At 38.4% G+C, this 26892-nt stretch overlaps 1 protein-coding gene across 2 annotated transcripts in view; it reads right to left on the bottom strand.

The window, feature by feature from the left end:
* MACO1 (macoilin 1) overlaps positions 1 to 26892 on the bottom strand; it is a 59396-nt gene that overhangs the window by 15695 nt on the left and 16809 nt on the right. The window contains exons 4-6 of one of the 2 annotated variants that reach the window (XM_069477474.1): positions 22940 to 23063; positions 20833 to 21011; positions 19096 to 19597 (exon numbers count right to left, since the gene is read on the bottom strand). In XM_069477474.1, the coding sequence (XP_069333575.1) occupies positions 19096 to 19597; positions 20833 to 21011; positions 22940 to 23063 (805 nt within the window). The remainder of the gene's footprint in view (positions 1 to 19095; positions 19598 to 20832; positions 21012 to 22939; positions 23064 to 26892) is intronic. The other variant, XM_069477475.1, reaches the window with a different exon arrangement.

The raw sequence follows: 26892 nt of genomic DNA, 5'->3' as shown, positions 1-26892 counted from the left end.
AAATGTGTTAGGTAATTCATCTTTCTTGATAAGTTGATTTCACAGTCTTAGGACTGCATTTTTAGTAGCAAGGGTGAGTTTTTGGATGAGAACAGGGACTAAGCATGGTTTACTAACGGAATGTAAGTTCAGGGTCTAGACACAGCTCTGGTGCTAGCTAACTCCATGACCTTGGCTGGGCAAGGCTTGTAACTTCCCAGGCCTGTTTCCTCCTCCAGGCTGATCATCTCTAAAGGCCCTCCCAGTTTGGTCTCAGATTTCTAAACCTGACACTTCCAGATGGCTCCTGATGTGCCTCTTTAGATTAGCAAACTAAGCCGCATCGTATGCAGATGCACAGGAATCAGGTTCCACACAGCCAGCCCACTGGGACAAAACACACACCACGGTTGGGAATGAAAGAAAAATGAAATCTGCAGAAGCTCGAGGTCAATAATTTTGTGTTTATTACTTTCTTTCATTTTTGTAATTTTTAAAAGCCAGTTTTCCTACCACAAACTAAGAATAACAATGTTTATTCTGACTGAAATTTTAGAGTTCCTCAAAAATTGTAAAAATACAAAGAGCTAATGCAGTTATGAGACCAAAAAGTGCAAAATCTGGAGTATAATTTCTGGAGACCACAGAACGTTAAACAACAATATACTTTTTTATGTGGAACTTTTATGAAAATTTTGTCAAAGACAAATACCAGCACAATACAACAAAAATAAAATGAAGTAGTTAAAAGAGTATGTTCACTTTGTGAAAACTCATAAATTATACATTTTTAAGAATTGTGCACTGTTGTGTATGTGTGTTATACTTCAATAAGAAAAGGTTTATTTAAAAAAAAAATCTCTCACAAGACATTGAACTAAAATGCTTTGGGATTTTCATAACTGGTACCATTAATTTTGTAAAACTGTGAATTATTGTTTTCCAAGCTATCATAGAAACCTATGAGTTAATACCAGCATTCCCAATTTAAGAAACACTGATCTATAGGAATACTGCCCAATGACATATAAGGTAACTTAAAGTGCTAAATGGCAAAATTCTTGGTAATTTAAAAAATTTATGATGGGTAATTTTTCACTGGCTCTCTAGAGAAAGCATTAATTTTACCTTCAATGTCCACTATATATTTTAACTCTTTACTGAGGTAGGCGATAACATGATTTACAACCCCATATTGGATTTATTTTTTATTGTAAAAGTGATACCCAGTCAGCATCAAAAACTGAATAAACAAAAAAGTATAAAGAATAAAAATGTAAAAACTCATAATCTTCTTATCTAGACAGAATCACTCACTATTCACAGTTGGTGGTATGTCTTTTTTTCTGTTTCTTCACACATGTAAATATATTTAATATTGCTGAGAGCATGCCTTGCATATAGCCTACATAAGCAGCTTCTCACATGATAGAAATCTTTCATAAACAATTGCTGCATAATATTCCATTGTATGGATATGCTATACAATCTTTTTTTTTTTTTTTTTTTTTTTGAGACAGAGTCTCACTCTGTTGCCCAGGCTAGAGTGAGTGCCGTGGCGTCAGCCTAGCTCACAGCAACCTCAAACTCCTGAGCTCAAGCGATCCTCCTGTCTCAGCCTCCCGAGTAGCTGGGACTACAGGCATGCACCACCATGCCCGGCTAATTTTTTCTATATATATTTTTAGCTGTCCATATAATTTCTTTCTATTTTTAGTAGAGATGGGGTCTCGCTCTTGCTCAGGCTGGTCTCGAACTCCTGAGCTCAAACGATCCGCCCACCTCGGCCTCCCAGAGTGCTAGGATTACAGCCGTGAGCCACCGCGCCCGGCCTATACAATCTTATTGTCTAAGATATACCTTAATTTTTGTATTTGCCTAACAGAAAAATTTATGCCATGAGTTTTAAAAGAATTATGTAAATTAGTAAATTGAACTGAATCAAGCAAGTCAAGTGTTAGAGGCATTTATGAAACAGATAACTACTACTTGTCTTAATGGTATACTTAACCCTTTGGTATTGAAGTTCAATACTTTCTGGGTAAAATACAGACATATAATTTATTAGTGTGAAGTACTAAGAAGTTTTGATTAAATGGTGTTAAACGGCTAATGTAAAATCTTAAAATGTATTCATGGGATTTTATTAAAATGTCATTAGCTGAAACCTAAATTAGGAGCAAGTGGTCAGGAAAAAAATGAGGCAGTAATAGTTCATAACCGTTGAAAGTAATTTCAGTAAGAAGGGATAGAAAGAACAGAGGAAAAAAACTAACCCACAAGTTCAGACCCCTTTTATCAGAGCTAAATCTCATACTCTTCCTTACACTATGGAATTTTAAGGGATAAAAGAGAACTTTTCTCCAGAAGAGCTACAATCTTATAAAAAAAAAAAAAAATGGGGGCCAGACACATCTTAACCAAACTTTAGTAAGGCTTAGCCGGGAAATAAATGTACTTCCTGTTTGCCCAACTCCTGTGGAGCCAGTTTTCACACTTACAAAGGCCTGCCCAGTGGCATCACCACTTCAAACACAGGGTCCAAGGCAAAGCTGGAGTTTGTGTACAGTAAGTATGTCCATTTTTGCCCAATTATACAAGCCAGGGTTCTAAACTGTTTCATATTATGTCCAGGCATCTTTCCTATCCACTTTGGTGATAATTTTAAAACATAGCACTCAACTTCTATGGAAGTTGTGAAGCTACTTCTGAATCCTAGTATATTACCTAACTCAAAGGCAAGAGTTGGGACCCATCTACAGCAGCAATTTCTCAGGTCCCCAAGTCAGATGCTGGACTGACTTCAAAGCAAATTTATCAATCTCTCTCACTAACCACTCCAAATCTTAACTGCATCTCACCTTCTCCCTAATCTTACCCAACTAAGGTTAAGCTGTAATGTAAATGATTGATAACTATTTAATTTTGCCTGGCACGGTGATGCACCTCTGTAGTCCTAGCTACTCAGGAGGCTGAGGCAGGAGGATGGCTTTAGCCCAGGATTTGAGGCTGCAGCGTGCTATGATCATGCCTATGAACAGATGCTGCACTCTAGCTTGGGCAGCAGAGTGAGACTTGGTCTCTAAAAAATAAAAAAATAAATTATTTAATTTTAAAAGGGTCATTTTAATAAAGGGTAATCTCCTAACTGACCAAAGGAATGAAGTATAAATGTTAGTCTTTCAGGCAGGCTAAATAGGAAAAATATCTTTGAGCATCTGGAAGGATACCTGGTAGTAAAACAAAGTATAGTATTCAAGTGTCAGCTTTTAGTTGAAATGGGTATTTTTTTAAGTATCTGAAAAGGTAGGCAGATACTATGTCTAAATGTTTGCAATTCTTATCTTTTGTGAATTACTTGAATTACAGCCCACACCTCTATGACTTCACTGAAAGTTTAAAAGTCTCTAGGGGCTACTGCCAATAACTTCATGGTTTTATAAAGCCTGACTGCAGCTTTATGAGGCCTGACTGAGAGCTCAGGGGAAGTTTAAGGCATCAGGGTAGTAAATTTCCCCAGGAAGCAAGTCCTGAAGAAAAGAGGCAGACTTTGTTTCAGCCAAGACTTCGCCAAGGGGTGACTAGGAGTCACAGCCCATACTCATTCTAGAAAACTACCTGAATATATGTCTCTGTGGGCTGCTGGCTGGGCCCCAAGAGTTCATGGGGACAATGAGGAGCCTTGGCTTTGCTGGTTATCTCTGAACTCTAAAGTGCATGTGACAGAGATACTCTAGGCTCTGCAACACATTGCTTGCGCTGCTGCTTGCTAAGAGAAGGGCTTCCAGAGAGATATTTAAGTTATACAGTCAAGTGAAGGGAGGTGGGTTTTCTAACAAATCCTCACACCAGCTCAAAGAACTTCTTGTTTTCAGACATATTTTCCCTTTAACTATACAACCCCCTTGGGAGGAATGGCCTCCAGTTTTCAATCTCACTCATTCTTCAAGGCCTAATTAAAACAACAAAAATTTCAAAAACTTTCCAGCATGAGGCGCCCAAAGTTCCTTTTTGGTGCTTCATATCTGGCACTAAATCACTGCCCTGTGCTGGGTTTTCTGTTGTTGTTCTGGTGTTTAATCTTTTCCTGTGTATGTATCTTAATTCTAACAAGATTATAAGTTCTTTGAAGCCAGGGACTAATTGTGCTATAAAAATAAAAGCTGGGACTTTATTTGTAAAGTTTCCTTAATTCTTATAGATCATTTTGCTAATCCTGACTCTTATGTCCATCTCCTCAGTGTGGTGCAGAATAGAACAGAGTCAGTGTTACAACATAGGAGGCCCTGGAAACAACCTATCTGTAGCAGGCCCTCATATTTTTAATTTAAATAGTGGCTGAAGGAGACAGGGGTAAATGGTGTTTGCTTATGAAGGCAGCAGGTGCACATGAAAAGCATGAATGAAGAGCAACTGCTTCATCTTGATAAGTACCTAATTCTATTAGGAGTTCCCCTGGTATACATTAATCATACAAGACAAGACTCATTTAGGGACCACACAGCTGTCTGTGCAGAAAGCTGAGCTCATAAATCAAAGGTCTGTGCCCAGAAGAAATGCCAATTACCCTCTGTACCAACTCCTTCCCCCACCCTTACCAGGTCATTCACACCAACAGGACAGGTAGCGTGGGTAATTCACAGAAAAATGTATCCTAAGAATATAGTGGATGTATCCCATCTTTTTTTTTTTTTTTTTTTTGAGACAGAGTCTCACTCTGTTGCCCAGGCTAGAGTGAGTGCCGTGGCGTTAGCCTAGCTCACAGCAACCTCAAACTCCTGAGCTCAAGCAATCCTCCTGTCTCAGCCTCCCGAGTAGCTGGGACTACAGGCATGTGCCACCATGCCCGGCTAATTTTTTCTATATATATTTTTAGCTGTCCGGCTAATTTCTTTCTATTTTTAGTAGAGATGGGGTCTCGCTCTTGCTCAGGCTGGTCTCGAACTCCTGAGCTCAAACGATCCGCCCACCTGGGCCTCCCAGAGTGCTAGGATTACAGGCGTGAGCCACCGCGCCCGGCCGATGTATCCCATCTTAAGTGAGGCCTACGCTGACTTGAAGCTGCTCCTGTATATTCTATAAACCACAGCTTTGGAAATACCAACATGGAGTTGCCTCAGGTCTCATTGTGGTGGCTACAACTGCCTACCAGGCACAATTTTCCAAAAATAAACAGCTTGATGACCTGATTACTAAGTGAAACCATATTACAAAGTACCTTACGTCTGTGTTCCACAGTGTGTCAAACACAAAAGGCAAATACATTATTTTTTTTTAAGGAATGCAAAGAGAGACAGAAAAGAATTCTAGAGGCTTTCACACAACTGGTTGTTTAGGGAAATAGGGTACTAGCTTCTTGAAGTTCTTTAAGAATAAAGCTATGAGTGCCAAGAACTAGTATTTTTAATACAGTCCTTAAAGGCATATGGTCAGATTTGATAGTTTATATCAAAACTCTTTAAAATGTTCACATCTGTTGATGCAGCAACTGGAGATAGACATAAAGATTTATGTAAAAGCATGTGTGTTGTAATAAGAAAAAAATCAGAAACACTTAAATATTCAACAGAAGATTGGCTAAATAAATTATAGCATATTCATGTATCTGACTGCTATTAAAATATTAAATCATTAAAAATCGTTCAGGAAGAATATTTGATGACATAAGAGAATGCTCATGATACAGTCAGTGAAGAACACAAGTTATAAAACATTATATATAGTAGGAATTCAGTTTTGTAAAAAGAACATGTATATATGCAATAGAAAAAATGCTGAGAGGATATTAAATAGTGGTTATTTCTTCATCCTGAAAATCAGTTATAATAAATATGCATAACTTATTTTTAACATTTTAAGTATCATTTGATAGTTTTAAAAGAGGCTGTTACCCGCCTCCCATGGCTGTTCAGTGTTCACTGTCATTCTCAGATCTGCCATGTCACAGGCCACTTTCAGAATAACTTGAAAGCCTTAGGGAAAATCCAGCTCTTACTTTATAAACTTTTTAGGTCACTCCAAAAAAGGGGAACTTTCTGAAGAGAATGCCTCAGTTTCTAAATCTATACCAACTACTTCCTATTCATCAGTTTCTATCAAAAAATAGTTTTTCTTTTCTTTTTTTTTTTTTTGAGACAGAGTCTCACTCTGTTGCCCAGGCTAGAGTGCCATGGCGTCAGCCTAGCTCACAGCAACCTCAAACTCCTGGGCTCAAGCAATCCTCCTGCCTCAGCCTCCCGAGTAGCTGGGACTACAGGCATGTGCCATCATGCCCAGCTAATTTTTCTATATATATTTTTAGCTGTCCATATAATTTCTTTCTATTTTTAGTAGAGACGGGGTCTCGCTCTTGCTCAGGCTGGTCTCCAACTCCTGAGCTCAAACGATCCGCCCACCTGGGCCTCCCAGAGTGCTAGGATTACAGGCGTGAGCCACCGTGCCCAGTCAAAAAAATAGTTTTTCTACAGCTAGATTCTGTAGCTATGGCTCATTGTCTCATTCTGGCTCTCTAGGGAAAGGCTCTCGGCTATGTACACTGGCCGCAGGAGAACAGGCACCGCTCTGACCTTCGGCTTGACTGTACCGCATATGTTACAAGAGAGGGTGCTGCGAAATCCCGATTCTAAACCAGGAAAGTCTGAATACCCAGGGCCCAAATCCTGAGTTTTGGTGTATTTTTATGCTCCAAGAACACAGTAGAAAAATATCTTAACATGGAGTAAGTTAGCAGCCCTGGACACAGGCAGCCTAAGCAGCTCTCTGTACAGTATGGTTTGAGGAATGCCAAAAGGCTCCAGACCACCCTTCTTATCACAAGGCTGTTCCCTCTTCTAAGTGATGTGAAAGACTAACAGGTGTGGGAATTCAACAGTAAAGCGGGTAGTCTTTGTTTCTGGGAATGTATTTTGTCAACATGGGCCTGTTTCCAGGACTGCAGGAAACTGAAGGAAGAAATGGCAAAAAGGACCCATTAATACATGGCACATTAGTTCATGGGATTTATCAGATATTTCCCAGCAGAAAAGTCTTTGCCATAGGGCAGTCAAGTTCTGATTGGTGCAGCTGGGGTAAGAGGGAGCAAAAGTTCAGGAAGAGAGGTCACTAACTGGTAAATCAATCTGGCCCATCAACATGTTTTATTTGACCCTCCCCCTATGTGATATTAAAAAATGTTTTGTAAGTAGGAGATTTCATATAAAGATATCTGTTTTCAGCATTCTATAAAATACCATCAAGTTTAGCAACATTGGCCTTACAATCCCCATGGCAATAACTGGCTGTTCAGTGCAGTACTGAATGACTGAATGCAAATAATGACAACACTGGGCCCCAGAATGTTCACCGCAGCGTGTCTCACTCACTCCTGTTCCCTCTCCTGCTCCTCTAGGAATCTGAGTCTGCAGCACTTGCTCTGGAGCCTTGGGGGAGGGAGTAGGGGCAATGGTCCTTTCCGGTTCATTATTTCATGTTTCTGTTTTGAACCTATTGGAACAGTCTAACAAGAAAGGTAAAATGTACCTTATGATAGAGGAGAGTTGTCATTCTTCCTATAAAAAAGAAACCAAAACTTGTTTTAATCCTTAGAGTCCCAGCTGGCTAGAAGAAAAAGTCTAAGAAGAGGTCCCCAAGAGATTTGCAAAGACTGACATATACCCACACTGGCTGGCAAAGTATCCAAATAGCCAGTTTCTAAATGATAGCATGAGTAATATTTAAAGAATATGGTTCCTTCTCCTTGGGGTCACCCCCCCCACCCCCCGCTTTAAGGAATCCACCCCTAATTCCCTTAGCTGGAAAACTCAATTCATTATGTTCCAGCAGAGGTACTGACTCAGAATTTAACACAAAGCCCTTCAAAGTTTTTTAGTAGTTCCTTCTTGATTCTAGTGAGGAAACTTTTAAACAGTCTATTTATTATAGAAATCACTGTTTTGATAGAATAAACTCGTAGGACTCAACATTAAAAGTGTTTTTTATGTAGACTGCCCCCAAATAACTTGTGTGTTATTTCATAATTTATTTATCCATCCAACATAATCACCTTCCTGCTTAGCCATCTGAACATGGAGACACTAGGTAAACTGCTTGCTTCAATTCATTTATGCCTAGTTTCTAAAATGCCATATGGTTTTCAAGTCACAAAATAGCCCAGTTTAAGAATAAAATCATCTTGCTTCTATTACCACATTTATATCCCAGAATATTATAGTTTTAAATCCCTGCAATGGTTAAAACAAACTCAAACCATATTGTAAAGTAATATAAAAAGGGTTAACCAAGTTAAACTATAAGCACCTAAAATATTATAGGCATAGCAAAAAATGAAAATAAATCAGGTCTGACAAAGTATATCTGCTCACACATACTGCCAAACATAAATCAAAAACATGTTTCCACAGAGATAGAAAACACACTAAATTTACTGAATAGACATATGGCTCTACTACTTATTTTTTCCCACTTGATAATTTCCAAATAATTGAGTAGTAGCTATATCCAACATTTTTAATCTAGTCTAGCTAGAACTTCAAAGTGGTCAGTTTTCATAGTCCTTATTCTAAAATTTCATATTTTTACTATAATTTTACCTTTATAGTTTTTTCTCTCAGAAACGAAGCCATTATCCAAAAAAAAAAAAAAAAATTATCATACGCTCCATAGAAGCAGAAAGGCCTGCTTAGGTAGCCCTCACTCACAGGCAGCCAAGCAAGTTATTCTGCAGCAGTTGGATGTTAGCACCATGATGTGCAGGCACCTGCAGGGAAAGCAGCCAGGATAAAGCCCCCAAAGCCCAACTCACTGTATCTCCCAAGGTCAGATTTTCTTCTTCAGACTATTCCTGACACACAGGTAAAATGCATTCAAATATAGAAGAGAAAAAACAAATGCACCATTCTCTCTCTGGCACTGGAGATAATATGTAAGCAGCCAAATACATTCTAACCTGGAGGATTTCCTTGGAGCACAGGTTGGAACAGAAACACGGGATCTAAGCTATTGCTTCTGCTTCCACAAATTCAGCGAATGATTTGGGGCTGGCAAGGACAGAGGGGGTCCAGACCCACTAGGAAAGATGAATAAGACAAGGCAAACTGAGATGTTCTCCATGCTCTTGGCTGAGATGTGGCTTGTGTCTAGATTCCTTGGCCCTGAAGGAACCAACCCACTGCCAGAACAAATGGATTTTTCTTTTTGACAGCAGTGCCTCAGAAGATTTTTCTCCCCTTGTCCCTTGTAACTTCTAGAAATTCTTGCACCTCCTGAAAATCCTTTGGAAAAAGTACTGAGAGAGTACTGGATTTTAAAATTTCTTGGGAAATACCAAGAAAAGGGGTTTGGAGTAGAAAGCCTTTCTATTTTTTAGCAATAAAATTGATAAAACCTCCTCAAAAATGACAAATAATTTGACAATAGATGTCTGGACAGCTCTAATGTAATATTTAGGTTTTCTAACTTCAGAAGCCTTTGAGATGCACTGTGACAAAATTACTGGGGCTCATCTCTCCCACCCCCTGCTAGCCTTCCTAATATTTTCCCTGAACAAAAGTAATATTATCCATTCATTCAACAAGTATTTATGGCCGGGCGCGGTGGCTCACGCCTGTAAACCTAGCACTCTGGGAGGCCAAGGTGGGTGGGTCGTTTGAGCTCAGATGTTGGAGACCAGCCTGAGCAAGAGCGAGACCCCATCTCTACTAGAAAATAGAAAGAAATTATATGGACAACTAAAAATATATACAGAAAAAATTAGCTGGGCATGGTGGTGCATGCCTGTAGTCCCAGCTACTCGGGAGGCTGAGGCAGGAGGATTGCTTGAGCCCAGGAGTTTGAGGTTACTGTGAGCTAGGCTGACGCCACGGCACTCTAGCCTGGGCAACAGAGTGAGACTCTGTCTCCAAAACAAAACAAAACAAAAACAAGTATTTATCAAGTATCTACTCTGTGCCAAGCACTGTGTACTGTGATGGACTAAAAAATAGGAGTTCCCTGCCCTCGCTGAACTTACACTCTATTTATTAAGGGCATATAAGCCTGTTGTAAAAATTCAAACTATACAGAAATAAACAATGCAGAAAGTAAACATCCCCTATAGCCAACTACAATTGACCGTACGGTATATATTATCTGTGCACATGAGAAATATATTTTTAATGGGCTTACACTTTATAATCTGTTTTGCTCTTCCCTCCCCCTTCCCACTTTAGCAACCAATCTTGGGTTCCTTCCATTACCTTCTGTTAAGATGAGCTTCCACCTTGCAAGAGAATCCTTTGTTCTATTTCCCACTTAACTAATGTGATTCTCCACTAAGGACTATTCAGGGCTGTGGGGGAGGAGTGTAATGGCCCATAAAAGCCACCTACCCTGAGTTACCAGCCTGGGGAATGTTCTATCTCCCGAACTGACCGCTCTGTCTTGCTTCAACCCAACAGTCAGGTCTTAGCTTCGGATTCTATTCTTGGGTGCCTATAACCTTGGGTGGCATGCTTTGAATCTTCTTCCCTGCTTTCTGTTGCAACTTGGACCAGCACCTTTCTTCCTTGCCCATGGAGCTGGGAGCCAGCCTCACCCATTCCTAAGCCTGACCCAGGCCAGTTCTCTAAAAGGGACAAGGAAAAAGGAAAAGATGGACAGTAGTAAAAACAGGGTCTTTTTGTTCTTCCAGTAAATAGCATTAGCCCCTAATTTTCCTTGTTGCTTTGAAATGCTTTTCTAAGATCACAAAATGGGGGTGTTTTGGATTCTCTCTTCACTCTGCTCTGTTTCACAGTTAATTCACACCAAATCGTACTGAATCCACTCATTATTAAAAATTGCTATCTAAAAATATGGCCCCTTGCCCCTTCTTTTCAATGAATATATAATTTTAAACTGGGTGTATCTTACAATATGGGGAAACAAAAAATGGGAAGTACTGTAAACCATCTCCTTTTGTTTTTTCCCAAACAGTAAGACCACACACACTAAGGAGCCTTACAAAAGTCAGAGGTTACACAGCAATCTTAAATGCTGGTATTTGGAAGGCAAGATTAAACTTAGAAGCATCAAAGTCTGTGAATTGCTACTCAAATCACATTTGATCAATCTGTCTAGCAAAGTCTAGTCAAAGGGGAAAGCTGACTATTTTTTAGCTTTTGCTATCTTCGTCCCCTCCTTTAAGAGAAATCTAAAATCATAATAAAACATAAAGACAAGGTTTACATGGACTACATGGTGCAATGAAGAGCAATGACATTTTGCTCACTTACCAGCTTAAACCACAAAGGGATGAGTTACAAATAGTCATATCACAGATGACTAAAACACAATACTAATCAACGTACTCTCTGATAGACTAGAACATTATATAGCCTATTTATAAATTACATTATCAATCTGTATGCTCTAAAAATATTTCTCTAGGACCCAGATCTCATAATATAAGTTAGCTCCTGGATATAAGTTAAACCTTTCTCAGTGCAAGTGAATGAGTTAAAATATCTGAAAGTGCTTCTCCATTCCTCCTTTGCCTCTGAGGCAAGGCCACCAGTTGCTTAGAGATTCCTGGAAAAATCCTGAGAAAAGTTTTCTCCATTTCCTCCCATGCTTTCAAGTCTCTAAATAAACAGAACTAATTGTAGGAGCAAATCAAGTTATAAGTAATAACATTTTTTGTGTGCCTAAAATAACCAAATGAATTTAGAGAGGAATAAAAGAGTATTCAATATATTACAACTTTACCCTGATTTCCAATTTCCCCTTAAGGCTCTTCCTCCTTCCATGCTTCAAAATTTCCAGGAACTCACCATTTTGGCAATGCCCACATCCCAGCCCCAGGCTTTCTAAGCAGAAAGAGGAACATAGTCAATGGTGGCCTCTCTGCAGGGTAAGTTGATGGTTATATCTGTGGTCTTAAGACTTCCAGTTCAGGGCTTCTAGGTCTGCTGCTGCCAAGCTAAGCTTACCCCAGATATAAAGGGCAAATCCCACACTGGGGGGGCTCTAGGCTGTCTGGACCAGACTAATTCCCAAGCTATCCCTAACCAGAGTTGAATTCTCAGAGATCCTGTAAGCTTTCAAGGGTATAAGCAGATGGCCCCCTTCTGTTGAGAGATAAGTACACCCTGTGTCTTTGGCAAGAGTAGAATTTTTAAAACACAAAAGTATGTCTCTAGTAGAAAGGAAAATAAATGAATTCTGAAATTCTAAGCACTTATTCTATAGATTGAGGTATGAGATCATAAAATCTAGCTCTAACGCCATCCTTGAACCAACATTAATTGTGTTTGCATTTAAAACAAAAACACAAAAAACTATGAAGCAGCGGAAAAAAAAAAAAAGAAGGTTGATAAACTTTTTAAAAGTAGCATGGTATAAGAAAGCGTTCTAGAAGTCAAGAAACTTCAGTTCTGGTCCTGGCACTCCCACCCTTGCTGGGTCACCTGGACCAGCCACTTAATCTTCTAGAGTTCATTTACTTCTCTGATAAAAAAAGATAGGGTTGAGGGAAGCTGGTCTAGATATCTCTTAGATCTCTTCCAGTTGCAAAAAATAATCATCATTTTAAATTCTACTCAGTTTTATTAAATGCTACTCTACCAGGCAAACTGTGAATACTTTGCCTTTATGACTCTTCACACCAGACAATTCTAACTGCTTTAAAGAGCTGATACTATATTAAAAATAAACACTAAAATAAAAAAGATGAATCTTCTGTCTTGGATACAAAAGAAGCAGTGGAATGGAAATAAACAGAGAAGAGACTTTTGCTTCAACATTTCTACAGACTATGGATCACTTTGTATTTTGTTAACTCAAAGTTTTAAATTCTCTCCCTTAACCAGGAAACTGAAAGAAGTCACAATCCCCAATAAGAAACCATAATCTTGGGCTGTTTTGAGAGGGAGCTTTGTGCCAAATGCAAACAAAACTGTGGATCCCTCTGCTTGCAGGCCTTGAAACTTCAGGACAGCAGTTCAGGTGTCAGCCTGATCTGCCTGCTCTTGGAGGGTGACTGATGAATGACTGCACAGATCTACCATGGAATATTCCACACCACATGAGGGTTAGGCTAAGTTGAGAAAATGATTTTGATATAATTTACGTGAAAAAAGCAGGATACAAAAACTACACATACAACTCTAAAGGCACAACTATAAAAGAATTGATAAGCCGGACTTCATTAAAATTAAAAATATCTGCTCTGCGACATACACTGTCAAGAGAATAAAAAGACAAGCCTCAGATTGGGGAAAATACTTGCAGAGGACCACTGATGAAGGACCATTATCCAAAACATATAAAGACCTATTAAAATTCAACAATAAGAAAACAAACACTCCAATTAAAAAATGGACCAAAGACTTTAACGGACACCTCACCAAAGAAGATATACAGATGGCGAATAAGCATACTAAAAGATGTAACATTATACACCATCAAGGAAATGCAAATTAAAACAATAAGACACCATTATACACTTATCAAAGTGGCCAAAATCAATAACACTGATGACACCCAGTACTGGCCAGGATATAGAGCAACAGAACTCACATTAATTGCTGGTGGAAATGCTTAAAATGGTATAGCCATTTTGGAAGATAGTTTGGCATTTTCTTATAAAACTAAACATACTCTTAGCATATGATCCAGCAATTGTGCTCCCTGGAATTTATCCAAAGTGGTTGAAAACTTATGTCCACACAAAAAACCTGCACATGGATGTTTACAGCTTTATTCATAATTGCCAAAACTTGGAAGCCACCAAGATGTCCTTCAGTAGGTGAATGGATAAAAAAACTGTGATACACCCAGACAGTGGAATACTATTCGGCTAAAAAAAAAAAAAAAAAAAAAAGAGCCATTAAGCCATAAAAAGACATGGAGGAATCTTAAATGCATATTACTAAGTGAAGCCAGTCTGAAAAGGCTACATATTATATGATTTCAACTATATGACATTCTAGAAAAGACAAAACTACGGAGACAGTAAAAAGAGCAGTGCTTGGCAAGGGTTATGGGGAAGGGAGGGATCAATAGGTGGAACTCAGGATTTTTAGGGCAGTGAAACTACTCTGTATGATATTATACTGGTGGATACATGTCATTATAAATCCACAGGGACTGTATAACACCAAGGGTGAATCCTAATGTAAACTATGGACTTTGGGTGATAATGATGCATCAATGTAGGTGCATCAGTGTAAGAAATGTACTACGCTGGTAGGGAATGTTGACAATAGAGGCGGCTGTCTGTACATGTTTGGAGGCAGGAGGTATATGGGAAATCTCTGTACCTTCCACTCAATTTTTCTGTGAACCTATAACTGTTCTAAAAATAAAATCTATTTTTAAAAACACTACATAAACATGGCCACAGCTATATAAAATTAGCTGATGAGGAGAAAATACAACAAAATTTTAACATGATTTGTGTCATGGTGGTAGGACTATTTTCCCCTTTCTCTAAGTTTTTAATGTTTCTCACACTCAAAATATTTTTAAAAATTGACCACTGATGAAAAACTTTAAACAAACCTTGTTCTAATTTACATTATTCTTTTCCAACTCAGCAATTAGTCAAAACAACTGATTTTCCTCATGGCTTTTTCTGGTTTTGATCAGAATTTTTCCCATATCAGAGTTAAAAACATTTTTAAAATTTTTTTCACACACAAGCAGATTATATATAAAAACATTTTTTTATAAAAACATTTTTGACTATCAACATAATAAATCTGTTTTAAATATCCTGGATAAAGAATTCAGAAATCAAGCTGGTAGAAACAGGGTCATATTGTAAGATAAATATTTCTAAAACCAAAAGAGGACTCTGGACTGGCTTCAGCAAGTTCCCAAACTCTTCCAGGGAAGGACCCTACAGGCAACACTCACTCCCAAGTTCCTGGCCTTCCCCCATATTCTTTTACCCGAGCTATCAACCTAGCACCTTCTGTTCCAAATTCTCCTGTACTTCCTTGTAGACTAGAGCCTTCTCCATTCACTCAGTTCCTAGTCCCCATGTCATTCGTTGATTCAACAAACATTCACTGACCACTTTATTTTTACTATAAAGATATAAAAACAAAGAAACCCAGCTTCTGACCTCTGGAGCTCACAATCTAGTGAGGGCAAAAGATCCTCAAAAAAAAACCCAATTACTATACCATGGGGGTCAGCATACTTTTTCTGTAAAGGGCCAGACAGCATATATTATAATAATATATGATATTAATACTATAATCATATATAATACATAAATATTGTAATATTTTTGGCTTTGCAGACCATACGGTTTCTGTGGCAGCTACTCCACTCTGCCACTGTAGCATGAAAGTAGCCATTGACGTTGTGTAAATGAATGAGAGTGGCTGTGTTCCAATAAAATTTATTTTTACAAAAACAGGCAGTGGGCCAGATTTGGCCTGTGTGCTGTAGTTTGCTAACTCATGGTATACAGCACACTAGAGAGAGCATCCTGGGAGGTGGGAGAGCTTGAGAAAAAAACCTGCCAGACTGCTTGCCCCTTCACAGGGAATGGCCATCAAACGTTATTTGGCCAGCCACACTGATCTATAAGAATTCTCCTTGAAATTGGTGTAGCAGTAATGAATTTTTCTGCCAAAAGTCACTGAATCGGTTCCTCAAAAATAGCAGTTCTCAACCATGGTGTTGAGACAGACAATGCTGTTGCATGTATTGCAATTAATTTATTATCACAATAGAGTTACTGGTTAATTAATATAGTACTAGTTTTCAAACTTTTTCTTGAATACTTATAAAAGGGTAAATTAGGGGTGGAGAACCTGTGGGGTAGATCAATCTTATCCCTAAAGCACCCCTGTGAAAGTTATAATCAGCCTGGAACTGTGCACAACTCTGGGTGTACCTGCAGAAATGAGGGGGCTTGTACACACTCAGCCTTGTAGGTTTGCATTAGAAGGAGCCTTAGAGACCACTGACTCCAGCCTTCTCCATCTGAAGATAACAAACCCACTCTCTAGCTAACAACTCAAACATGTCAGGTTTAGATCAGTCACAGTCTTATTAATATTCATCAAAACATATGAAGTCAAATAAGAGGAAACACAGAAGATAGCCAAAGGCGAGAAGTGAGATAAGGTATCCTATAACCAAGCTGGATAATTTGCTTAGACAGGTACCTTTCCTTTTAACCTTTCAGTGTTGTTCATCACAGAAAAATCTGAAAATGTATGAAAGTAGAAAGAAAAAACAAATGCCCAATACTATTAAGGGGTAATAACTCTTGTTAACATTTTGGTTCCTTTTCCTTCAAATCCCTCTCTTACATATATTAGAAAAAAAATTGCTTTTAATTGCTTTCTCCTTTCTTCATGAAACATTATGACAAGTACTCTGCCATATTTTTTAATATGGCTCAAAAGTACGATTTTGTAATGCCTGTATTAAAAGTCCATCAAATGGGCCAGGCACAGTGGCTCACACCTGTTATCTTACCACTCTGGGAGGCTGAGGCCGGAAGATTGCTTCAGCTCAGGAGTTCAAGACCAGCCTGAGCAAGAGAGAGACCCCATCTCTACTAAAAATAGAAAAATTAGGTGGGTGCAGTGGTGTGTGCTTGTAGTCCCAGCTACTTGGGAGACTGAAGCAGGAGGATTGCTTGAGCCCAGGAGTTGAGGTTGCCGTGAGCTATGATCACACCACAGCACTCTAGCTGTGGTGACAAAGTGAGACTCTGTCTCGGGGGGGGGGGGGGGGGGGGGGGAAAGTCCATCAAATGGATGAACCATAATTTATTTAAATTTCTCCCACTGTTGGATATTTAGGTCATCCCCTTATTTTTAATATCACATTAAAAGTTGAAAATAATCCATGAAAGCTTATAAAACTACTTAAATATAATATTGCCTATTTATTTATTTGACAGCAAGTAGTTCTCCAAAACAGAGTTAACACCTGGGGCCCTGTAGGTCAAGGCAGAGTACACATTAGTGACCACAAGAAGAGACATATTTCCCAAGCGCAGGCACAGGGACACTGGACCTACGTCAACAGCCCCAGTTTACTGGACAACTGGCCATCTGGGTCCTTGAACTTCTCTACTAAAAGTAGATCAGGTAGTAGAGTCAATCAACATCACAACTGGCATGGTGTCACAAGACTGAGCCTTGACTGCTCTCTCTGCAACAACCAACAGAAGAAAACTGATTTGGCTTGACTGCTATTATTAAAATTGTTTAGGGCCAATACGGTCACTCAAGCCTGTAATCCCAGCACTTTGGGAGGCCAAAGTGGGAGGATTACTTGAGGCCTGTAGTTCAAGACCAGCCTGGTAACATAGTGAAAACTTGTCTCTACAAAAAGTTAAAAAATCAGCTGGGTGTTGTGGCTAACTCCTGTAGTCCCAGCTACTCGGGAGGCTGAGGCAGGAAGATCACTTGAGTCCAGGAATTTTAGGTTACAGTGAGCTATAATTGCACTGTTGCACTCCAGCCTGGGCAACAAAGCAAGACCCTGTTGCAAAAAAAAAAAAAAAAAAAAAAAATTGTGTAGGAGAAAGGATGCTAAGTAGCTTGTGGCAGATGTTTCATTTATAGCATTTAGTGAATTTGTGGGATATTCCTTTTGAAATAGAAGGTCACCTAATTGGTCTTTCTCCCACAGGCATTTGGAGGAGGGTTCTCTGCTGAGTGTTTGCTCTGCAGAGCACGATGGGCAGAATGTCTTAACAAATAGATGTGGATGCCAGCCAAGCAACAGCAACAGTATGCTTCCAAAAGTAGCCTGGTGGCTATGAAAGAAACCTCTAGAGCTTGTAGCAGTAGAACCCAAATATATTTCCCTTAATCTAGCTACCAATCAGAAAATCAAGACAAATTAATAATCTAGTTCATATAATTTATAATGCTGGATATCATCTCTCCTAGAATAAACTGTCTGCCTTTAAGAAAGCCAAAGGAAGAGGAATATAAGATAATTCACTGGGGGGGGGGGGTGAGTTAACAATTGCCCTCTTGAGTTAGTTACACATAAAAAGAAAAGCTGCAGCCAGGCGCAGTGGCTCATGCCTGTAATCCTAGCACTCTGGGAGGCCGAGGTGGGTGGATAGCTCAAGGTCAGGAGTTCGAGACCAGCCTAAGCAAGAGTGAGACCCCTGTCTCTACTAAAAAAAAAAAAAAAAAAAAGAAATAGAAAGAAATTCTCTGGCCAACTAAAATATATATAGAAAAAATTAGCTGGGCATGGTGGCACATGCCTGTAGTCCCAACTACCCGGGAGGCTGAGGGAGGCTGAGGCAGTAGGATCGCTTAAGCACCGGAGTTTGAGGTTGCTGTGAGCTAGGCTGACACCACAGCACTCACTCTAGTCCAGGCAACAGAGTGAGATTCTGTCTCAAAAAAAAAAAAGAGAAAAGCTCCAGTTCAGATTTTGTCCTCCAAATTAAAGATCTGAGGTGAAAAGAATATATTTGTGTTTTGCCTAACATAAGTCATATAAAATACAGCAAAATTAAGGGTGAGCCAGTCAATGTAATATAACAATGTTGCTCTTTTAATTAAAAGTGAGAAAAGGAACATTTCTAATTAAAATCCATGTCTAACACTGTGTTTGTCTGTGGAATTTTTAGAAAGAGATTACTTTTCAAACCTAACTCTCCCAGAGTTATCTAGAAATAATTCATATTCTAAGTACAGAAAAACAAACAAACAAAGCAAGCAAAAGGTAGTAAGGACAACTTTCTCAACAGCCCCCCATCTGTATCTGTTTGACAAATAAAGAGATTTGCATGAACAGGCACAAACTCTTTTTGTGTTTATGCCAAAAGAACTTTGGATATATAAACAGAAAAGAACAAGGACTAAGAAGTACCTTTCAATACTACTGAAGAATCAAGTCACACATAAATTTGTCACACGTGGAAAGTAATCACTGTCACACCTTATTCAGAACACTAGAAAGAGCTTAAGTCAATGCTTCAAGACAATTAACACAAGGTGGCCAACAAACTCACATAAAACAATCACCAAAATGTCACTGGTCACAATATCTGATCACAAACAACTCCTACAGGCCCATATGGGAGTGTTTGTTTTTCAAGAGTATGGCAAATTTATTGGAAAATGTTGGTAAGAACACAGCACACACACTACTTACCTTACCAGAGCATCTGGTTTGCTTAGCTGGTTATTAGGAATACAGTTTTCCATTAAGTCCTTGTGTGTACTTGGGCTCTTGCTAGTGCATTTCTGCTTCTTCTCATTTTTACTAGATGAGGAAGGAATGCTCCCATTTGTGGCGCTGTGACTTCGAGGTGAGGAGTTCACAACTCCACTGGCATTTTTGTAATTTTTTGAGGAAGCAGTGCATGAGTCCTCTTTCAAGAGATTTTCTGTACTTCCCACAAGATCATTATTTAATCTTTTACTATTGATATGGTTTTCCATATACTCAATTTCTTGTATTTTTGAGTCTACAGGTTGTAGAATATTGTTGTTATTTATTCCAAGGTTGTGTTTTTTGGCATCCTTGTCCTTTTCTTTCCCTTTTTCTCGGTATTCTATCTCTGGCAAAGTTGTGGAGAGTTTTTTGTTGGCTGGGATACCTCCATTGTGGTGTATAAGGATCGAGGAATCCATATCGGGTAATCCTTTGGCTGCTACAATACCAAAAACAAACCAACAAACAAACAAAAACCACATCGGAATATTTAGTTTTTCAAAAACAAAACAGATTAATTCAACAAATTACCATCTCCACTTAGAAGTTCACTACATTAATTTGCAAACTCATTTAGAAGCAATAACTACAGCACATCATGCTAACTTTAAGAAGCAAATCCAAATACATTTAAGAGGCTGCACATTTGGAAAATCACCATCATTTATGAACATCAAGCCATTGAAAGTTTGGCCCTAAAAATAATCAGGATTTTATAATTAAGTCATACTTTATGTGTCAGTCAAATCAAAGTTATCTATCACTGGGGTGAGAAGACAAATGCAGATCCTAAGAAGCTATATTTTAAAAGATGGATTAAGCAAACTGCTAATTTTACTGAAAAGAAAAAGGTTAAGTGAAACAAAAGTAGAGGAATGATTTTAGGGTATCCTTTTTCTTGACTCTAGTGCTGAGGTAATAAGGAAGTCTCTTTCATTTATCAGACTACTCATAAACTATTGTCTGTATCAGGTCAATACATTCCAATTTGTTAAAGTCTACTGGAAGAGATATTTTTGAACTACATCAGGGAAAAATATTTGACATACATTAACTAAAAACATGACCTCAAACCTTTAACTCCCAAACCAAAGAAAACTGGTATTGCTATCAATTTATCTACTTCTATTGGTTAAATGCCCATGACAGAGGTCATATTAAAAATAGTTCAATTTAAAATCCACATTACATTATCTAAACCATTTAGATTAAGATATCCATCTTTGCTCTATTCAGAAGAATTTTAACTTATAAAACTCAATTCTACATATCTACATCTCTTTCTTGCTTATACTTTGACTCTTGGCTTGCTTCAGTTACAAATTCACATAGTTACATACTATTTTATTGCTGAGAATAAATATTATAACAATCACAATATTAAAACATAAAATAAGATATACAATATTTTAAAATAAATATTTTATTAAATATTTAAAATATTTTTACTTTTATAAAGTAAACATATTTAAACGCATACAGTCTTTAGAGAGTAGGTAAAAAAGTTCATCCACATTCTGTATTTCATGGCCAAACAAAACAATGGCCTTGAGTAAAAACACCAAAAAACAGAAAAATCTAAAATTCTAGCTATTTTTCTAAAAAAGAAAATTCTACTGAGAGACAAAATAACAACTAGCCTATTGAGCCAACAGTTTTAGGGTAAAGACCTACCTTCTTCGGCCTCTTTTTCTTGCTTCTGTAGCATCTGTTGCTCTGGAGGGAGGGCTTGTTGAAGAAGCTGCATGTAAAATTCGTTCTCTTTTTGCACTTCTTTTTGCTTCCTTAACCGCATTTTGTAGCTTACATAACTTTTGAAGCCAAAGCCCAAAGTTACCACAGGGTATCCAATGCTAGAAAGAAGACAATCCAGCCAGTAATTGCAAATTTAAAACAATACATGCATCAAGCACATGAAGATACATATGACTTAGATTTAAAAAATAAATTCTAGCTGATGGTGGTAGCTGTAAATAGCATTCAGAAAACACATAAATAAATAGAATGTGGAAATCAGAGGCAGTTGGCACATAGAACAAACCTGCAGGGAACAACGGGACTGCTAGAACGTAAGAGGACACTTTCCATCAGACTTTGGCATTTTTCAAACTAATTAAAGGAGTCACCACAGTGACTGTCAGACACAGTGGCTAATGTCTTTGAAGAAACATTGATCTGCCTTATGCATTAAAAATCAAAAGGATGCCATTTGGTTTTTAATACTAGAAGGCAGGGTCAAATTCAGGTGACTACTTTTAACTTAATCTTCTTGCTGTCTGAAGGGTACTGCCTGTCACCAAATATCCCCCCAAAATTAGTCTATAAACAACATACATAAATTCAAGAATCATTTAAATAAGTAAATGATATTATCAGTGCCAACATTTGGTTTGTACCACCAAATTAAATCAGTTGTACTTAGAACTCTAATTTCTGGGATAGAAAGTTAAAAGATTTTCATTCAACTCATCAGGCTGCCTAATATCATTTCAAAGTTTCTACAAACACTGTCAAGTCCATGTTAAGCTTCACTAACATTAAAATGTATCAATTTATAATTAGTTTAAATGTAGTCTCACTAGAAATTTATTTATTTATTTATTTATTTATTTTTTGAGACAGAGTCTCACTCTGTTGCCCAGGCTAGAGTGAGTGCCGTGGCATCAGCCTAGCTCACAGCAACCTCAAACTCCTGGGCTCAAGCAATCCTCCTGCCTCAGCCTCCCGAGTAGCTGGGACTACAGGCATGCGCCACCATGCCCGGCTAATTTTTTCTATATATATATTTAGCTGTCTATATAATTTCTTTCTATTTTTAGTAGAGATGGGGTCTCGCTCTTGCTCAGGCTGGTCTTGAACTCCTGAGCTCAAACGATCCGCCCACCTCGGCCTCCCAGAGTGCTAGAATTACAGGCATGAGCCACCACGCCCGGCCACTAGAAATTTAAAGTGACAAGTTTTATTGACCAAGTTTATTTAATTTAGTTGTTTGTGAAAAGATTAAAATACTGGAAATTGTATTTTTTTAGTTGATTACTGTCTATTTTGGTTTTTGTCATAAATATTAGCAAAAATTGGTGTGTTTTTGCTAATATTTGGTGGTAAGTTCCACAATAGATATAAACAAGAATCAAGCTCATTTTCAAAAATGTTTCATGGTTAAGGTTAAATGAATAATATCCTAATATTCATTTATATTTCATAAGAAGAAATAATATTCCCTTAAAAATTATTAATATTCTCTTACTTTTACAACTAGGCTAAGGCAATTCTAAGTTCTTTTAAACTTCATGAAATAGCCATATATTTCATCAAGACTTTTTGGAATCATTCTCTGATTACAAAAAAATACCTAACATTCATCAAACACCAATGCACTTTACATATATCACCCTCATTTCCTCTTTCCCATGACTTCATGAGACAGGTAAGAAAAGAGACAGTGACATGCCCAAGGCAACACAGCTATTAGGGGACAGAGTTGGGATTCACTCTTCGGCCAAAAAGAGAGCTCATGCTCTTTACTACCAGGCTGTACTGTTTTCTAGGTTCACATAAAATCTCTAAGAATAAATTTACAGTTAAACTTAATATTCTACATTTAAATGGATTATAGATTAAGAATATATGTAGTACTATTAAAAGCCTAGACTTCTCCAATATGCAATTCCATGTAACAAAAAACCACTTACACCCCTTAAATCTATCTAAAGAAAATAAAGATAAAAGAAAATAAAGAAAATAAAAATAAAGAAAGTAAAAGAATACATATAATACTTACCAGTGAGCAGCAAATGGACGACAAAGGTCCACATGAAAATTTTTGAGATCTTTAAATCTAATGGCTGCTTCAATATAAACAAAGAGTATCCAGAGGGACACTGTAGGCAAACACACTCCCCTCTCTGTGAGAAAGCAGCAGAGAGACAAGCATCAACGATACATTAACTAACATAACAGATGGGTTGTTTGGGAGACTGATTCAACTACAGTAACTGTCATTAAGACTTTCCACTGATCAAAATTAATAAGCAAATCACTCTAATTGAAAGCTTTTATATGACAAACAATTCCATAGAATCATTGACAAAAATAAAAGACAAACATCCTGGCAGAAAATATTTACAATATATGTAAAACAAAGGATTCATAGCCCTGATATACAAAGAGCTCCTACAAATCGAGCACATTACAGAAAAAAATAGACAAAATTAGACAAAATATCTATATTCTACATCTATCGAATAAAATCACATTTAAAGTTGTTTTTTTTTTTTTTTTTTTGAGACAGAGTCTTGCTGTGTTGCTTGGGCCAGAGTGCAGTAGTGTCACATCACAGCTCACTACAACCTCAAACTCCCAGGCTCAAATAATTCTCCTGCCTCACCCTCCTGAGTAGCAGGCACATGCCACTACGCCCAGATAGTTTTTCTATTTTTTGTAAAGACAGGGTCTCACTCTTGCTCAGGATGGTCTCACATTCCTGGCTTCAAGCAATCTTCTCACCTCGGCCTCCCAGAGTGCTAGGATTACAAGTGTGAGCCACCATGTCCAGCCTTGAAATCATTTTTTGAACAAGTATAATGATCATGTTGTACATATAGTTTTGTATCCAGCATTTCTCCCCTCTTAACAGCAAGGACAAAAAGTTTAGGATATAATATTATCATTCTTTTGTGGCCATACATAATTTCATCAACCATTCCTAATACTGTGTTGTTTTTTTTGTTTTTTTGAGACAGAGTCTTGCTCTTTTGCCCAGGCTAGAGTGCCGTGGCGTCAACCTAGCTCACAGCAACCTCAAACTTCTGGGCTTAAGCGATCCTCCTGCCTCAGCCTCCCAAGTAGCTGGGATTACAGGCATGCGCCACCATGCCCGGCTAATTTTTTCTATATATATTTTTGGCTGTCCAAATCATTTCTTTCTATTTTTAGTAGAGACGGGGGTCTCGCTCTTGCTCAGGCTGGTCTCGAACTCCTGACCTCGAGCAATCTTCCCACCTCAGCCTCCCAGCGTGCTAGGATTACAGGCGTGAGCCACTGTGCCTGGCCCCTAATATTGTTAAGAAAGAATTTTAAATTTTAACAACTGGAAGAAAAATTAGCCCCAAGTTATATATAAATTGCACTCATATTTCTTGGGCCCAGTAAGAGCACATAGTTTTTTGTTTTGTTTGTTTAAGCACTAATCATTCCAAATTAAAACATATTTCACAACTTAGCTATTCCAAAAGGCATTTCTGAGCCTAGGGCTAAAGAGAGGCCAGTATCATTTTACGACACTAGTTACACTGTTGTCCTGTGGATCACCCACTGAACTGGTTCTCAAAAGGTTCTATTAATAGTTACATGGTTAGTTTCTTCTACACTACTAAGACATTATTGAAGAAATTTAGGAAATTGCCATAGCTCATCAGAGTCACAGCATATTTGAGCTGGAAGGCTCCCTTAGACATTATCTAGATTACTCTACCTTTATGTGACAGAGAATAAACTGAGATCTAGAGAGAGTGACAAGTACAAATGGCAACTCACTCAAAACTGAGGCCCAGGACACGGAAATACAAGTAAAAACTAGTGTGGAGAAAAATTACTTTAATTAGAGGAAAGCACACTAAAAATCTTCACGGTAGCTTATAAATCCAGTTAGATATGAAAGAGTGGTAAATACAGAGAACAACCTTGCTCACAGTGGTTACTTTTAAAAACAGAGTTCAATCATGTCTTCTACACGGCCAACATCATCCTCTTAGCAGCTTTGAGAAGAGGATGAATGTTGCTCCAGAAAGCTTTTTTTTTTTGAGACAGAGTCTCGCTTTGTTGCCTGGGCTAGAGTGAGTGCTGTGGCGTCAGCCTAGCTCACAGCAACCTCAAACTCCTGGGCTTAAGCGATCCTACTGCCTCAGCCTCCCGAGTAGCTGGGACTACAGGCATGCACCACCATGCCCAGCTAACTTTTTCTATATATATTTTTAGTTGGCCAGATAATTTCTATTTTTTTTTAGTAAAGACGGGGATCTCGCTCTTGCTCAGGCTGGTCTCGAACTCCTGACCTCGAGCTATCCACCTGCCTCGGCCTCCCAGAGTGCTAGGATTACAAGCGTGAGCCACCGCACCCGGCCAGAAAGCTTTTATTATATGGTGCTCCCTCAGTGGTCAAAATCCTACAGGTTGCAGCTGGGCCCAAGAATTAAGTTTCATGCAGCTTTGCAAACAAGTGTGACTCTGGGAGCCAATCCTCAAATCCCAGTGCATACCACATTCAGGCTTGCACAGTGAGCTAGAGCTGTCAAAATATCTCATCACATCTTAGTTTGAAGTAGAAGTATAGCTCTAAAAAGAAGGGAGTAGAGACTCTAGTCAGAACACACATGAAATAATAGCACATAGAACCACTAAGAACTAGGGAGACCAGAATGGTGAAAGTGCTTAAAATGCCATAAAGCTGATGAAACCAGAGATGTTTTTGTCTACAGAAAAGAAGACTTAAGAGCATATGACAGTGTCTTCAAATCTCTAAAGAAATGTTAACATGGAAGATCACACTGCATGTGGCTCTAATGCAGACGTTCATGTTTGGGCTTGAGAGGATGGTCTGTAGGCTCCCTGGAATTTTAACGAAAAGTTTGTATATTCCTATGTATTTTTCTGGGGAAAGCCTCTTTAGAACCTCTAAGAAATCAGCAAGCCCAAAAACAGTTAAGACATACTGGGTCAAAAGTATAAGAATGAAAATTTTTGCTTAGTATGAGGAAGAACTTTTTTTTTTTTTTTGAGACAGAGTCTCGCTCTTTTGCCCGGGCTAGAGTACCGTGGCGTCAGCCTAGCTCACAGCAACTTCAAACTCCTGGGCTCAAGCAATCCTCCTGCCTCAGCCTCCCGAATAGCTGGGACTACAGGTATGTGCCACCATGCCCAGCTAATTTTTTTTTCTATATATATTTTTAGTTGTCCGGCTAATTTCTTTCTATTTTTAGTAGAGGGGGGTCTCGCTCTTGCTCAGGCTGGTCTCAAACTCCTGACCTTGAGCAATCCTTCCGCCTCGGCCTCCCAGAGTGCTAGGATTTCAGGCATGAGCCACCACACCCGGCCAGGAAGAACTTTCTTTGACAGCTGCCCCCAAGTGGAACAGGGTGCCAGGAACAGTAGGTAAATTCCTTGTCACTACAGTTTTTCAATCTGAGGTAAAAACCACCATGTGCCAGGGATGCTGTGGGGGATTCTTGTGCCAAATTAAGGGTTCACCTAAATGACCTCTGACATTCCTTTTGATGCTGAAACTCCTCGAACATATTTCTTATTTGGCACATGGCTATCTTCAAGTATACCTAAATAGAAATCAATTCAACTTTTAAAAAAAAAATGGCTATCTTCATGGTGAGAGTTGGTAATTGAAATGCCTACAATTGAGATATCAAATCACAAAGGGTTGAACTTTGGATTCAAGTAATGAAAAAAATATAAAATATATTTTTAAAGGTATATTACAATCTATTAGGAAAAGGCAACCTTAAAACATCCATATTAAACTCAACTCTAAATATTAATAATTTGTTCAAAGAAATCACATTTTAAAAATTTGAATCAAGGCCGGGCGTGGTGGCTCACACCTGTAATCCTAGCACTCTGGGAGGCCAAGGCGGATGGATTGTTTGAGCTCAGGAGTTCGAGACCAGCCTGAGCAAGAGCGAGACCCTGTCTCTACTAAAAAATAGAAAGAAATTATCTGAACAA

The sequence above is a fragment of the Eulemur rufifrons genome, chromosome 8 (genome assembly GCF_041146395.1).
Source record: "Eulemur rufifrons isolate Redbay chromosome 8, OSU_ERuf_1, whole genome shotgun sequence".
NCBI lineage: Eukaryota > Metazoa > Chordata > Mammalia > Primates > Lemuridae > Eulemur > Eulemur rufifrons.
The sequence above is the reverse complement of the archived record's forward strand: the minus strand, read 5'-3'. Positions and strand labels throughout refer to the sequence as shown.